Source organism: Belonocnema kinseyi, chromosome 1 (assembly GCF_010883055.1).
Source record: "Belonocnema kinseyi isolate 2016_QV_RU_SX_M_011 chromosome 1, B_treatae_v1, whole genome shotgun sequence".
NCBI lineage: Eukaryota > Metazoa > Arthropoda > Insecta > Hymenoptera > Cynipidae > Belonocnema > Belonocnema kinseyi.
In genome coordinates this window covers 149,913,491-149,930,025 of record NC_046657.1, presented here as the reverse complement: position 1 = coordinate 149,930,025, position 16,535 = coordinate 149,913,491, and the positions used below count along the sequence as shown (strand labels likewise).

The window sequence follows — 16,535 nt, the reverse complement described above, 5'->3', positions numbered from 1 at the left end:
AATATCGTTATGACTTTTCCACATTTTCCAGGTCCACTTTTGAAAAAATTCCCAATCAACTACTACCAAAATATGAGCTTTATGGATGTGCGGTCTCAGACCGCACGGGCATTTTTGATATTTTTATTTACAAAATTGATGGTGCAGGCAATTGGTAATCTCGATTATTAGATAAACAAACTGAAAACAGTAAACCAAATTTACATTTGCGTAACATCGTTTTTTTTAATAGAAAAATAAAAACAATTCGTACCAATTATTAGTTTAAAATTCTTCGCGAAGTACTAAAATAATTATTAATTGACAATTATGTGCGAATAAAGTAACCCAATAATTTTTTTTTAAAACTCCGTGAATTTATTTTGGTTTTTTTTTGAAAAAAGACCTTTTTTCGCATATCGACTGTTTATCTGTCGATTTTAGTGGGAAAATACATATCGAAAGTAAATTTATTTGGTCAAATTAAAAAGAAATTAACTTAATTAAATTTTAAAAAATTGTTATGCTCCTCATTAAATAATAAACTAATTTTATGAGGGTAGAGAATTTTGAAAATATAATATAGGGGGAAATTGGGACTGGGGACCATACTGTATACCTGCAACGCTATCAATACGGAAAAATAAATTAACAAATAAAAGTTTTTAAGCAAAATTATATAACAAGCCTAGTTGAAGTTGGCTTATTTTTTTTTAAATTTTACCAATTGTAGAATTAAATTTTACAATACTTAAGGAAAAATCGCTTCGTTTCCTTTCGGAAAATCGTCTGCTTAGGACAAATATTAATTATACGTATTCTAAATTAATCATACAGTTTTTCACTTGAGTCGCAGACAACTATCACATACGTATAAAGGGCCATCTCTAAATTATGTAACACATTTTTTACCATTTTTTTACCCTTTTTATATAAGGAAACATATATTAAATATTTAACAAATAATAACCAAAAAATAAATCAACGCTTTCATTACCATTGTTCACAATTGGAGAATTTTCAGTTACAAATGTTTAAAATTGAATAAATTTTAATTTTTAAACTTTGAAATGGAAATATTTCTCAAAAAAAGCATTCAAAATTGCATTTTCAAAAGTCAAGAATTTTGAATTGTAAGTCTTAAAAATTGTAGAATTTTGAATATTTAAAAGTGAAAATCTTTCACTTTAAAAATTTACAATGAAAAAATATCTAATTTTCAAGGTTCACAATATAAAATTTTCGAATATTCATGATCTATATTTGAAAATGGTTTAATTTGCATGATTTAGAATTGACAAGTCTTGACTTTTGATCTTCAAAATCATACAAATTTATGAATTTTAATTTATACATCTTTAAAATTGAAGATTATTTAATTGCAAATCTTAAAAATGGAAGAATAAAAAAATGCAAATAAGTATTTTTAAAAAACGGTAAAAAATGCATATATTTAAAATATAAAATTTTAAACTGGAATCAATTTTCAATTCTATATGTTCAAAACTCCAGACATTTTAATTGAATCTCTTCAAAATTGTAGAACTTTAAATTGTAAACATTCAAAATTGCAAAATTCTGAAAATTGACAATAAAAATGGTCCAAGTTTAAAGTTTTAGAATTAAAAATTTTGTAATTTGGATGATTTATATTTGAAGTTTTTCAATTTGGAAGATTTAGAATTAAAAAGTCCTGAGTTTTGATCTTGAAAATCATCAAAATTTAAAAGTTTTATATAATTTATTTTTCGAATTGAAGAATCTTTAATGGCACATTCTAAAAATAAAAAAAATCTGTAATTGCTCATCTTCAAAATTAAAGAATTTTCTAGTGTGAATCTTGAAAATTGAACTGCGTATTCTAAAGATCGTTCAAAATTACATCATTTTAAACAATAAATATTCAAAATTATTGAATATTTAATTGTACATATTCAAAATGAACATTGCAAATCGTTAAAATTAAAGGATTTTCAATTGTAAATCCCCAAAATTGACCTTTTAAAAAAAATTCAAATCTGCATTAATTAAAAATATAAAGCTTGAAAATTGAATAATTTTCAACTATATATATTAAAAATTCATGCATTTTTAATTGTAACTCTTCAAAATTATACAACTTTGCATTTAAATACTTAAATTTGAAAATATTTAAATTTGAAAATTCACAATAAAAAATTATGAACTTTTTAAGTTTTATAATTAAAAATTCTTCAATTTGGATGATTAAAAATGCAAAAGTCTTGACTTGATCTTCAAAATCATCAATTAAGAATTTCAATTCATACATCTTTAAAAATAAACTAAATATTTTCAAAAAAAGTATTAAAAAATTACATAACTTAAAAAATAAATCTTAACAATTAAATCATTTTCAATTTAATATATGTTATAATTCCCGAATTTTTAATTGTACATTTTTTAAATTGCAGTACTTTGACTTATAAATATTTAACATTGTTAATTTTTTAATTTTGAAAACTTACAATAAAAATTTTCCAAGTTTTAAGTTTTACAAATAAAAATTTTTAATTTTAAGAATTCATATTCAAAAATTCTTCAAATTGAAAGACTGAAAATTGAAGTGTTGGCTTTTGATCTTAAAAATCATCGCAATTTAAGAATTTTGATTTACAGATTTTTAAAATTGAACTACATAATCCAAAACAAATATTCAAAATTAAATAAATTTAAAATATAAATCTTAAAAATGGAATAAGTTTTAATTTGATATTTTCAAAATTCCAGATTTTTAAATTGTAACTTTTTAAAATTCTAGAGTTTTGAAACGTAAATATTTAAAATAGGCAACTTTTTAATTTTGACAATTAACATTAAGAATTGTTAAAGTTTTAAGTTTTACAATTAAAAATTCTGTAATTTTTTATGATTTATATTTTAAAATTCTTCAATTTGGCAGACTAAAAATTGAAAAATTTAAACTAATTTTAATTTTAAAAATCATCAAAATTTAAGAATGTTTTATTTGAATATTCTTAAAATCAAAATACATACACCAAAACAAATACTCAAAATTACATAATATTAAAATATAAATCTTAAAAATTTTAAATTTTCCAAATTCCAGATTTTTCAATTGTAACTCTTTGAAATTGTAAATATTTCAAATGTATTTTGATAATTCACAATAAAAAATATCCAAGTTTTAAGTTTTACAATGAAAAATTCTGTAATTTTGTATGATTTATATTTACAAATTTTTCAATTTAGCAGACTAAACATTTTTAAAGTTTAAACTACTTTTGATCTTAAAAACCATCAAAATTTAAGAATTTTTACTTGAGCATTCTTAAAATTGAATAACAAAAACCAAAACAAATACTCAAAATTACATAACATTAAAATAAAAATATTAAAAATTGTAGAACTTTGAATTGTAAATATTTAAAATTTTTAATTTTTTAATTTTGAAAATTTACAATAAAAATTGTGCAAGTTTTAGGTATTCTAAATAAAAATTCTGTAATTTTAATGATTTCTATTTAAAAATTCTGCAAATTGAAAGACTGAAAATTAAAGTCTTGACTTTTGATCTTAAAAATAATCAAAATTTAAGAATTTTGATTAATATATTTTTAAAATTTAATTAAATATTCAACAACAAATATTAAAATTTATATAACTTTAACATATAAATTTAAAAAATTGAATAAGTTTGCATTAAATATTTTCAAAATTCCAGTTTTTCTTTCAATTGTGTAACTCTTTAAAATTGCAGAGCTTAGAATTGTACATTTTTTAAATTGGACAACTTTTTAATTTTTATAATTTAAAATAAAAATTGTCCAAGTTTTAAGTTTTAGAATTAAAAATTCTGTAATTTTTAGCATTTATATTTCAAAATTCTTCAAATTGAAAGACTAAAAATTGAAAAGTCTTGACTTTTGATCTTGAAAATCATCAAAATTGAAGAATTTTTATTTATAGATGTATAAAATTGTATTAAATATTCAAATTTATGTAACTTTAAAATGTGAATCTTAAAAATTGAATATTTTTAAAATTCCAAATTTTTAAATTGTAACTCTTCAAAATTGTGGAACTTCAAAATCTAAATATTGAAAATTAAACAATGTTTAGTTTTGATAATTTGCAATTAAAAAACTCTGTAATTTTGGAACATTTAGAATTCATAGTCTTCATTTTTAATCTTGAAAAACATTCAAATTTAAGAATTTTGATTAATAAACCCTTAAAATTCAATAGCTTCTAATTTTAAATAATGTAAATCAAAAAAATTAAATTATTCAACAACAAAAATCAAAATTAGATTTTTTTAAAATTATAAATTTGCAAATCTTCAAAATATACCTTTTCAAATAGAAGTCCAAATTTCATTATTATAAACTATAAACATTCAAAATTGATCAAGTTGGTGAATTTTCAATCGTAAATATCTTGAAAATGGATCAATGTTTAAAATGTAAAGAATTCGAAAGATTCGAAATTATAAAATTACTTAGAAAAATAGTTGTTTCAAATTTTTAAAATGATTTTTTTTATTCAATTAAAAATAATTTCAGACTGAATACAATCATTTTTAATTATAGATAAGCGTTTCTGGAAACAAAAAAAGCCATTTATTTTAACTAAATAAATTTCTTTGATTGAGAGCCCATGATTTTTTTTTATTCACACAAATTTTGGTTGAATTCCAAATTAATTAATTTCTTCGCTTCTAATTCCTGATGAGATGAAATATTATATTAAAATAAAAGTAGTAGTACAAAAATTACTGAAAAAAAATTATTTAATTTTAAATTTAAATTTAATTTAATTAATATCTATTGTTTATAGCAAAGAAATAATGTTAAGTGATGAATTTTTCGGTTGTCGTGAGGAATTATGTCTATAAAATAAAGATTTTGTTAGTTTGAAAATCTGACAATAGTATCAATACTAAATTGTAAAAAAAATGGTACAGTTGTTAATTATTCTATAGCAGGCAAATATACTTGAAAAAATTTTGCTTTCCATTTCGACGAAAAAGAGAAGACATTTTTTTTATCCGAGTAATAAGAATACCAATTGTCAAGAAACATTCAATTAAAAAAATTATTAATTCAAATCATTCAATTCACCTGACCCTAAATCCAACAACTTACATCAACAATTAATAATAATAATAATAAATAAATTTACAGGGTAATTATTTTAATATCTATTTTATTTATGTTTATTAATTATATTTTATAGTACTTAAAGAACGATGTCGACCATGATGAACGCTAATTATGAAATGCAATAAAACGAAATTATACAATTTTATCAAATCATTTAATTATATATTATTAACAACAATTTCTAATATCCAAATAAAATATCATATTTAGTAAACAGTGCAAGGCTAAAATCACATAAAAAATGTTAAATAAATTTCGATGTACTACCAATTTGAAACATTGTAAAAAGACTTTGCTTTTCTGGATATTTTTCTACAAAATGATGGAAAATAAAAATATATTCCTTAATAGAATCAACCCCCCCCCCCACTAATAAAAAGCTGTTACTTAATTTATGGATAGCCCCTGATGTATTGTATGCGGGGGCTTCCACAATAAAATTACACCCGATATAAAAGCAAAAAAAAAATTATTTTCATGCAAAATTGGATCGTCATATTTTTTTACTTATATCAAAACATCTGCCTTATTTTTTAGTTAATCTATATAATAGAATATACATGTTTCATTGCTTAATTAATTTAATTGTTTAACTGTCCCAAATATAAAGTGGCTTGGCGGTACTTTCCATAAAATACGTTACCAGTGGGGGGGAGGTTAGTAAAATGAGGGGGGGGGGGGTATAGTAGAAATAACTTTACGAACTTAGATCATATTTAGAAAATAAATTAAAAATATAAATCTTAAAAATGGAATAAGTTCCAATTTAATATTTTTTTAAATTTCAGATTTTTCAATTGTAACTCTTTAAAATTGTAGGACTTTGAATTTTGAATATTCAAAATGGAAAACTTTTTTATTTTGATAACTTACAATTAAAATTTTTCAAGTTTCAAGTTTTACAATTAAAAATTCTATAATTTTGTATGATTTATATTTGAAATTTTTTCAATTCGTAAAATTTAGAATTGAAAAGTCTTGACTTTTGATCTTCAAAATCATTAAAATTTAACAATTTTTTATCTAGATATTTCTAAAATTGAATTAAATAATCCAAAACAAATACTCAAAATTACATAACTTTAAAATATAAATCTTAAAAATTGAATACGTTTCAATTTAATATTTGCAAGATGTCAGATTTTTTAATTGTAACTCTAAAATTGTAAATATTAAAAATGGAAATCGTTTTAATTTCGATAATTTACAATAACAATTTTTTAATTTATAATTATAAATATATATATAATATAATAAAATAAATACAGATTTATATTGGAAAATTCTTTAATTTGCAGACTAAAAATTGTAAAGTATAAAATACTTTTGATCTTCAAAATCATCAAAATTAAAGAATTTTTTTATCTGAACATCCTTGAAAAACAAACTTTTTTGATGAAAATTTTATTCTCTTCTAAAAAATTGGTCTTTTTGTCTTTAAAATTCAAATGCTTGATTAAATTTAAATCTTTTTAGTTTGAAAATTTGATCGTTTAGTTAGCAATTCAATTATTTTGTTAAAAATTTATTTATTTTTGAAAAATTCAACTATTTTTATCAAAATTCATCATCTGGGATTAAAAATTCACCTTTCATGGTAGAAAAATCATCATACTTGGTGACAAAAATTGATCTTTCTTGGCAAAAAAGTAACTTTTTTGTTAAAAATTCAACTGCCATTGTAAAAAATCGTTTTTTTTTTACTTGAAAACTTTACTATTTAGTTAAATCTTCAACTATTGTTTGGAAAACTCGTCTCTTCTACTTGAAAATTCATCTCTTCGTTTCGTTAATACAACTATTTAGTTGAAAATTAATTTTTCTTGTCAAAATTCGTGCTTTTGGTGGAAAATTCAACTATTTTATTAAAAAATGTATTATATTTTGGAATTTAAAGTGTTTCGTATTAAATTCCTTGTCACTTTCGGTGGAGATAAAAAAAACCCCAAAAAATTGGTAGAGTAGTTTATGTATGACCCATAACTAAAAAAATGTCACGTGTGTGAAAAAAGTGTCTTGGTGCCGCCAGGCCTCTTTTTTTCAAGGGTCAGGAAGAGACTTATTATAAACAAATTCTGTATAAAATAAACTTAATTATGAGCTTTATATTTAAAAAAATGTTCTTGAAACTTACCCCATGCCGTGACGCTGAGAGGGTGGTCGCATGCTTTGATGTATTGGTAGTTCCTTAAAAAAAATAGCAGAAACACACAAATTATTATTTAAAAAAACAAATTGTTAATAAATAAAGAAATTTAAATCGACTCAAAGAACGTATGATCATTTTTTTAATTTGGAAGTTCGTCCGCGTCTGCGCTGAAATAGGTTTTGCATTTTTATTTTTACTTCCTTTAATTAAAAAAAAATTGTATTTAAATTCCATTAAGCAAAGAGGGTGACCAAAGAAAATTATTGTTAAAAATATTGACCAATTTTATAAATTTCATATTAAAATTTAGAAATCTCGAATTTATTTATTTCAATAAAAAAGAACGAATTCTCAAGGAAATAAATAAATTTTCAATAGTTGCATTTTTAAGAGAATTGTTTAATTTTTAACCTACACAGACGAATTTCCAACCAATTGATCGAAATTAAAAAAAAAAAAGGATTAAACCTAAAACTTTCATTTTTAACAAAATACTTGAATTTTCTACCTAAAAAGATGCATTTTTTCAACAACAACAAAATTATTTTTTAAAGATATAATTCAATTTTTAACAAAATAATTGAACTTTCAACAAAATACTTTAATTTTCCATTGAAAAAGGTCAATTTTCTACCAAAAATGGAAGTTAAATTTTCAGAATTTTTTTTTAAAGAAATTTTAACGAGATAGACACATTTTCGACCAAAAAGATGGATTATAAAATAAAGTGATAAATTTTTCAACTAAACTACTTATCTTCCCCAGCCCTAAATTGAAATATTTGCTTACAGAATTATCAACTATTATACTTTTTGTTACGAATTAATTTTTTTTATTGGAGATTCATCACCTTGATTGAAACTTGAACCATTTTTTTTTATTTTTAGTTAAAAATGTATGTCCTTTACAGTTATTTTTATATCTCAAAGCAAAATTTGGAACTGTCAGAAAAAAAAGAAAAATTGGTCAGGCGTCAGGGAAATGTCAGGAAAATTCAGAAAAGTTTCGCGTCCTAAATATTTATCTAAAAAAATAAAAGCAAAAATATCTGATAGAAGTTGAAAACCGAAAACTAGATGAGTGAGCCTATAAAATAATCTAAAAAGGAAACCATAATAACTATAAAAATGTTAAATTTGACAAGTTTATAAATTTTTCATATCATAAATTGCTATTAGAACTTTATTATGAATAAATGCAAATTCTTTCATATTTCTCTGAACAATAATTGAAATTAACAGCATGTCATTCCTTCCAATAATTTTATTTTTAAATAAAAATTTCAATGATTCATCAATAAAATATTTTTTAATTCAAAGTCTAAAATTTTCATTATTATTTTTTTTTGTTATAATTAATTTAATACATAAATAAATTTATTAATATATTCTTTTTATTAATTTTGATTTCTTTATTACCTCTGCGACTTCAACATCGGAAAATCTTCGTTTCATGCCTTGAAATTGGTGATGTTCCGACATTTCCGGCTTTTGTTCGAGACGACGATCAAGATGAGGAGGCTGAACGGCGTAATGAACTTGAGCTTGCATCTGTCCATTATGATAATGTACTTGTTGAGCGTGATAATGCATTTGTGCTTGAACCTCTGGTGGAGGAAGATTTGAAGTAGGAATTTGCATCTGAAAATATATCAAGTTTCATAACGCTAATGATTAACTTTTTATTTCGTGAACGGAAAAAATATCCAGGCTGGCCGTTTTAATTAGAGAAAAAAATTCCCGAGCATTTCCCGATTTTTTCATGGTTCGCAAACATTTATCACGGTCAATGATATTTAAAAAATCGAATACTAAATCTACAAATTGTTTTATTCGATTTAATAAAAACGGAACTGCAAATTAAAACTCTTGAATTTTAAACTTTTAAAATTAAAGTTTAAAAGTTTTTCAATTCAAACATTGTGCACTTAAATTTTCGGGACGCCTGAAAAATCCCGAAAAATAAAATTCCCGAATTAGAAAATTCCTCAATATAAAAATTGCAGAAAAATAAAAATTCCAAGTTGTAAAATTCCCAAATAATAAAATTCACGAATAATAAAATTGCCGAATTATAAAATTCCCGATATTGAAAATTCCCAAATCATGAAATTTCAGAAAAATTGAAATACCGAATTGGAAAATTCTCGAATAATAAAATTGCCGAAAAATAAAAGTACAGATTTTTAAAATACCCGAATAATAAAATTCTCCAATAATAAAATTGCAGAAATGATAAAATTCCCGAATAATAAAATTGCAGAAAAATAAAAATATCGAATTGAAAAATTTCCGAATATTAAAATTCGCGCGTAATAAAATTCACGACAGTTTATAATATTACCGAATTATAAAATTCCCGAAATGGAAAATTCCAAAATAATAAAATTGCAGAAAAATAAAAATACCGAATTGGAAAATTCCAGAATATTAAAATTCTCGAATAATAAAATTCACGAGAGTTTATAATATCACCCAATTGGAAAAATCCCGAATTGTAAAATTGAAGAAATTAAACAATTACCATTATTTTATAAATATATTTTATTGATTATAAATGCAATAATGAAATTTTTGTTTAATTATTTAAAATTTTTTAAATTTCAAAAATTGTTTGAATTTAAAATTAAAATAATTTTTAATAAATATTTCTGGATGACGTATTTTTTTAATGTGCATAGAATTTGCAAAAAAAAAATATATATATTTTTTAAAAGGTTATAAGGTACGATGAAAATAGTGATTTTTTTGGTTCGAGGGGCAAATTTGGTCAAATTTAGAAGTTGTCAAAAAATACAAATTTCAAGTTCAAAAAACGAGAATTTAGCTTGCAGCTATTTAGTTCCTGAAATTATACACTAAAATCAATAAAAAATATTTATAAAAAATTGTAATTGTTTAATTTCTTGAATTTTACTATTCGGTAATTTTCCAATTCGGATATTTTATAATTCTGCAATTTTCCGACTGGTATTTTATTCTTCGTGAGTTTTCCAATTCAGTTATATAATTAATTGCCGGGAATTTTATTATTCGGAAATTTTATTATTCAGCCTTCTCATTTTCTAATTTGGTAATATTATAAAATGTGGTGAATTTTATTATTCGGGAATTTTCTAATTCGGCAATCTTATTATTTCAAAAATTTATTATTCGCGAATTATATTATTCGGGAATTTCACAGTGTCGGGAATTTTATTTTTCGGGATTTTTCAGTCGTCTCAAGTTTTCAATAATTTACACGTATAAAATGTACGATACTGATACTTTTCAATTGATACTCTGATAATCTGATTTTTTAATTTCAAAAAATTAGAATTTTAGTTTATTTTATTTATTTTTTCCAAGTTTCGCATTTTTTAACTTTTGCAACAGTGCAACGAAATTTTTTTTAATTCAATCATTTTTGTTGTTCATATAATTAAAAAGAAGTTCAATTTCGCATGTAATGCATTTTTTTTATTAGAACTGGTAAATATGAGCAAACTGAATTAAAAAGCAATAAAGTGAATTAAAAACAATTGAAAAATATGGAAAAATTAATTGAATTCTGTAGAATTGAGTGACAATAGATGAATTGAAAAGATTTTAAAAGGATTCAGGATAAATTAATAAGAACTTAGGGCGAATTTCAAATGAATTGAAAGTAAAATTATATATATCCAGAGTCTTGTGAAACATTCTTCGAAATCCATTAAAATATTAAAATTCATTAAAAATATTAAAACCCTTGGAAATCTCTTTCCTTTTAGATTCCACTAAATTACTGAAATCAATAAAAAAATTCTTTGTAATCTTTTTAAATAAACTAATATATTTAAAATCTTTCAAATTCCTTTAAAATTTTTCAAAGCTCTTGAAAATGCCAAGAAATTAAAAAAAATACGTTAAAATATTTAAATCTTTTTATCATTTTATACATTCATCCTCAGGATCAATTCAGGGTGAATTCCAAATCTTTTTAAATCTTCAAGACTGTACAAAACACCAAACGCCTAATAAATAAATTCTTTATAATCTACTCTAAAATAGTATAAAATCCCGTAAAATTCTATGACAATATTTTCTGAAATGATGGAAAATGTATTAAAATACAATGAGAGTTTTAAGATCCCTTAAGATAATTGAAATCCTCGAAAGTCTTATAAAATAACGTGAAATCTTTTTAAATATTTAAACCTCATAAGTCCTGTAAAATTGTTCCATATTTTCAAAAACTAGAAAAAAATGCTTTATCCTAACATACAGTAGAACCTCGATTATTCGGCCTTCAATGATCCGAGGCTCCGCGTTATCCGAGGCAACGGGACTCATCTAAGCACTCCGCATTAACCGAGGTGTATGCTCGGACAATACGGAGAATCATTAATAAAACAGATGAAGCTGCTACGCCTAATTCTGAATGCGCGCAGTAGTTTTCAATTATGAATAAATTAATAAATATGAATCTACAATTGTTAGTTGTTTACTTTAATTTGCTAAAGATTTATATTTATTTTTATATTTAAAATGTGTCAAAAATAGATAACTCTTCCGAATTTTCTACTTCTTCCGTATTATCCGAGTTTTCGTTTATCCGAGGTATCTCCTCCTAACATTACCTCGGATAATCGAGGTTATACTGTATTTCAAAAGCTTTCAAATTAATGAAATTAATTTTCAAAAATTCCTTGGAATCATTCAAAATTCCTTCAAATTATTGAAATCTATAAAGAAATTTCTAGAAATCTTTATAAATACCTTGAAATATTTCAAAGAATTCAAGATAATTCCAAAATAGGTATAGAACTGATGATGAATAGTGACTAACCCACGAATTAATTTATTAAATGAAAAGTGACTAATACGATCTCTTCATATGAAAAAGTGAGTATAGTAGAACCTCGATTATCCGAGGCGACGGGACTCATCAGAGCATGCCGCATTAATCGAGGTGTATGCTCGGATAAAATGAAGAATCATTAATAAAACAGATAAAGCTGCTACGCCTAACTCTGAATGCGCGCAGTAGTTTGCAATTATTAATAAATGAATAAAGATAAATCCACAATTGTTAGTTGTTTACTATTATTTGCTAAAAGTTTATATTTATTTTCCTATTTAAAATATGCCAAAAATAGATAACTCTTCCGAATTGTCTACTTGTTCCGTATTATCCGAGTTTTCGTCTATCCGAGGTATCTCCTCCCCACATTACTTCGGATAATCGAGGTTATGATGTATTTCAAAAGCTTTCAAATTAATGAAATTAATTTAAAAAATTCCTTGGAATCATTCAAAATTCCTTCAAATTATTGAAATCTAAAACAAAATTTCTCGAAAACTTTATAAAAACCTTAAAATATTTCAAAGAATTCAATATAATTCCAAAATAGGTATAGAACTGATGATGAATAGTGATTAACCCACGAATTAATTTATTAACTGAAAAGTGACTAATACGATATCTTCATTTGAAAACGTGAGTACAGTAGAACCTCGATTATCCGAGGCTCCGCGTTATCCGAGGCAATGGGACTCATCAGAGCACTCCGCATTAACCGAGGTGTATGCTCGGATAAATTCACAATTGTTAGTTGTTTACTATTATTTTCTAAAGGTTTATATTTATTTTTCTATTTAGGGACCTTAACTGAATATAGAGTCTGTGAGGCCTGTAAATATCTTAGGAACAATGATTTTTTGGTCGAGACTACTCACCTGATGTTGAGGCTGCGATTGTGCGACAGGTATCTGCTGTCCCTGATAGAGCCATGGAGCTTGCGGAGGAGGTCCATGTGTCGGAGGTGGAACGCTCGTGAGCATATTAACGGAATGTTGCATGTGATCAATAGTCGGAGGTGGTACCATCCTCGGCGGTGGAACAGGCTGCGGCGCCGACATTCCCGGATCCGGAGGACCAACCTCATGCCGATGATGGCCCTCGGCAACCGGAAGTGGCGGGTGTTGCATATGCGAGGGCTGTGACTCGTGCACAAGATAAGTCTGTGTGACCGATGGCGGCGGGGGCGGCGGCGGACCATGAATGTGCATGTGTGGCGCAGGAGGCTGGCCCTCAAACTGCATTCTATCAATGACGCGATGATGATGCTGCTGCTCGTGATTCTGATGAAGCTGCGGCTCGCCGCCTGTCTGCAGGACAAACTGCGTCTGCGGCTGCGACGCAAACGGGGCCTGAATCTGCTGATACTGAATCTGGTATGTCTGGGGAATGGGAGGCGGTGGCTGATTGGGCGGAAAGGGAGGCGGGAAGTGCAGATGCAGGAGCGAGGGTGGAGGTTGCTGATTGGTGGGAGGCGGAGGTGGCGGCTGTTGCAGATTGACATTGACTGTCTCGATGACGCGAGAGGGAGTTGGCGATCTCTGGATGCTTGGCTGTGTGTAGACGTAGGAGACGGCAGCGCCGCTCATTGGCGCGCCATTACTCGCGGAATTAACGAAGCCTTGATGGACCGGATTTTGTGGAGGCGGTTGACTCATCACGTACATCTGCGTGACGGATTGTGCCGAGGTTTCGGAACAGGGCGGCAAGCCTTGGATTTGAAGAGGTTGCCCTGGATGGATCTGATACTGTACTTGACTTATAGTCGGCGGAGGTCCGATTAGTTGCACTTGACCCACTGATGGAGGCGGCACGAATGTCTGCATCTCCTGGTTAAACAATACACATCTATTTTGTTGTATCATCTGATTTATGAATTAAACATCCATTGCTAGAACCTCGAAATTGTATGTTCTGCCCAGAACGGATCCAACAGACCCGAGGAAATTTCAAACTCAAATATCTTTGATTTGAAAAGGGTTAAAATCCATTCTTTTATTGTAGCCCAGAATCTCACAGAAATGGATATTGTAAAAATAGATACGAAAATTAAGTGCGTATAACAGAGTGTCTAGCGTGTCTTACAAAACATTCCCGGATTTTTCCAGGTTTTCCACGACAAAAAAATACTTTTCACTAAACATAGACCTTGTAGGTACAGTGGAAATAAAAAAGTGTCATATCCGAAATTTTTCATACGCCCCCAAAATCTGATTTTATCAGTTCTCATTTTTTCAACGTAGGCTCAGTGTGATGACATTTTTTTAATTGTTGTTGATATAATCAAAAAGAGTTCAACTCCATATGTAATAAACTCTTTTTTATTAGAAGTGGTTGAACTATGACTGAGTTATCGAATTTTAAGGCATTTTAGTCTTCAGTAAAATAATGAATTTTGACCAAAATAATTGAATTTTTTTTAAAATTCTTGAATATTCAACCTAAAAAGACCCATTTTTCTACGAAATGATCGAACTTTAAACAAAATTATTAAACGTCAAACTAGAAAAGTTAAATTCTCAACGAAATAATGGAATTTTTAAGAAGACAGTTTCATTTTTAACAAAAAAAGTCGAATATTAAATCCAAAAGGACGAATTTTCTGTCCCAATAATCGAATATTTATCAATATCGTTGAATTTTCGATCATAAAGGAAGAGTTTTTATTTAAAAAAACTTGAATTTTTAACCAAATAGTGGAATTTTTAACAGAATACTGGAATTTTCTACTACAAAAATAAATTTTCAACCAAATAATCGAATTTTAAATCTTCGAGTAAAAAATATGAATTTTTAATAAAAAAAAAGATTAACATTAAAGTTTTCTTTTCAAACAAAAATTAATTTACAACCAAAAAATTAATCTGCAACCAAGAAAATAAATTTTTAATAAAGTGGGCCAACCTTTTATAAAAAAGACAAATTTTCTACAAAACAGTTGAACTTTATTTAACAAACAAGAACTTTTTTTTGAACAAAGTTACATTTTTAGGTAAAAAATTAATTTTTCATAAAAAAAGAATATTGAACATAATAGTTAAATTTTCAATAAACGCGATGAACCTTCAAAGAGTAAAATAAAATTTGAACAAAAGTGGTTCAACTTTTACCCAATCAGTTAAATATGCAATTAAAAAAATCAGCCAAAAATAAAATAGTTGCATTTTTATTTAAAGAAAAAGTCAATTTTCTATCAAAATAGATGAATTTCCAAAAAATACAGACGAATTTTCAACAAAAGAAGTAAATTTTCTACGAAGAAAGATTTTCAAATCAACAGAGAAAAATTTTTTGATCAAATTGTTAAATTTTCAAGTCAAAAGGACGAATCCTTTGCAAAACAGTTGAATTTTCAACCAGAAAATATAAACTTTTAACCAAAAAGATAATTTTCATCCAAATAGTTGAATTTTCTACGAAAATAATAAAACTTGTAACTCAAAAAGAAAAATATTCCCCAAAACAGTTGAATTTTCCAGCCCAAAACACTAATTTTTAACAAAATAGTTAAATTTTCAACAACAAAAAATGATTTTTAAACAAAAAACGATCAATTCTCAACCAATAATGGAATAGATAAACTTTCAGTTTAAAAATCATTAGGTTTGAGAAATTTAAATGAAATTGTTGTTAAAGTTGAAAAAATCGGTGTATTTTTCTACTTTTAAACAAAATAAAATTCAAGGACTTTCTCCGGTTTTCAAGGATTTCCAGGACGCTAGACACCCTGGTATAATAAATATTTTGAAAAAAATGAGAAAACTTTTTGGAAAAAAGCACTGCTGAAAAAAAGTCCGGGTCCCTGAGACCCATTCTAGTACTTGAGGGATAATTATATAATTAACTATAATAATCTACGGCTTTATAGAGGATTTTTCTAGACTTTTTTTGTTTCAATTTGAAAGTTTTTTAGTATACATCAGTATACTAATTTCAATTGAATACAAATATTGAATAATAAAAAATTCCGCCTCATATGAAAAAAAAGTAATTAAAACAAAAAAGGTTAATCCCCTTAAACTTAATTTAAATATTAATCAAACCGTTTTTAATAGAAAAAACTTCCTTCTCCAACTAAACCATAAATAAAAAACAAAATTTTCTCCCTTCCAGCTCATTGAAAATGTTAAAAATAAACACATTTCTTCTATCAATCCAGAAAAAATTGATAATGACCAAATTTTAAAAATATACATATAATTTGACATAAGTGAACTTACTAAAATAATTACAAAAAAGTCCTTCTTCCAATAAAAAACCAAAATTTCTTCCGTAATTATTTTAGTAAGTTCACTTATGTCAAATTATATGTATATTTTTAAAATTTGGTCATTATCAATTTTTTTCTGGATTGATAGAAGAAATGTGTTTATTTTTAACATTTTCAATGAGCTGGAAGGGAGAAAATTTTGTTTTTTATTTATGGTTTAGTTGGAGAAGGA

General features: G+C 25.6%; 1 protein-coding gene across 1 annotated transcript in view; it reads right to left on the bottom strand.

The window, feature by feature from the left end:
• LOC117171110 (extensin-like) overlaps positions 1 to 16,535 on the bottom strand; it is a 95,695-nt gene that overhangs the window by 29,412 nt on the left and 49,748 nt on the right. The window contains exons 9-11 of the mRNA XM_033358164.1: positions 12,972 to 13,922; positions 8,691 to 8,912; positions 7,258 to 7,310 (exon numbers count right to left, since the gene is read on the bottom strand). Coding sequence (XP_033214055.1) covers positions 7,258 to 7,310; positions 8,691 to 8,912; positions 12,972 to 13,922 — 1,226 coding nt within the window. The remainder of the gene's footprint in view (positions 1 to 7,257; positions 7,311 to 8,690; positions 8,913 to 12,971; positions 13,923 to 16,535) is intronic.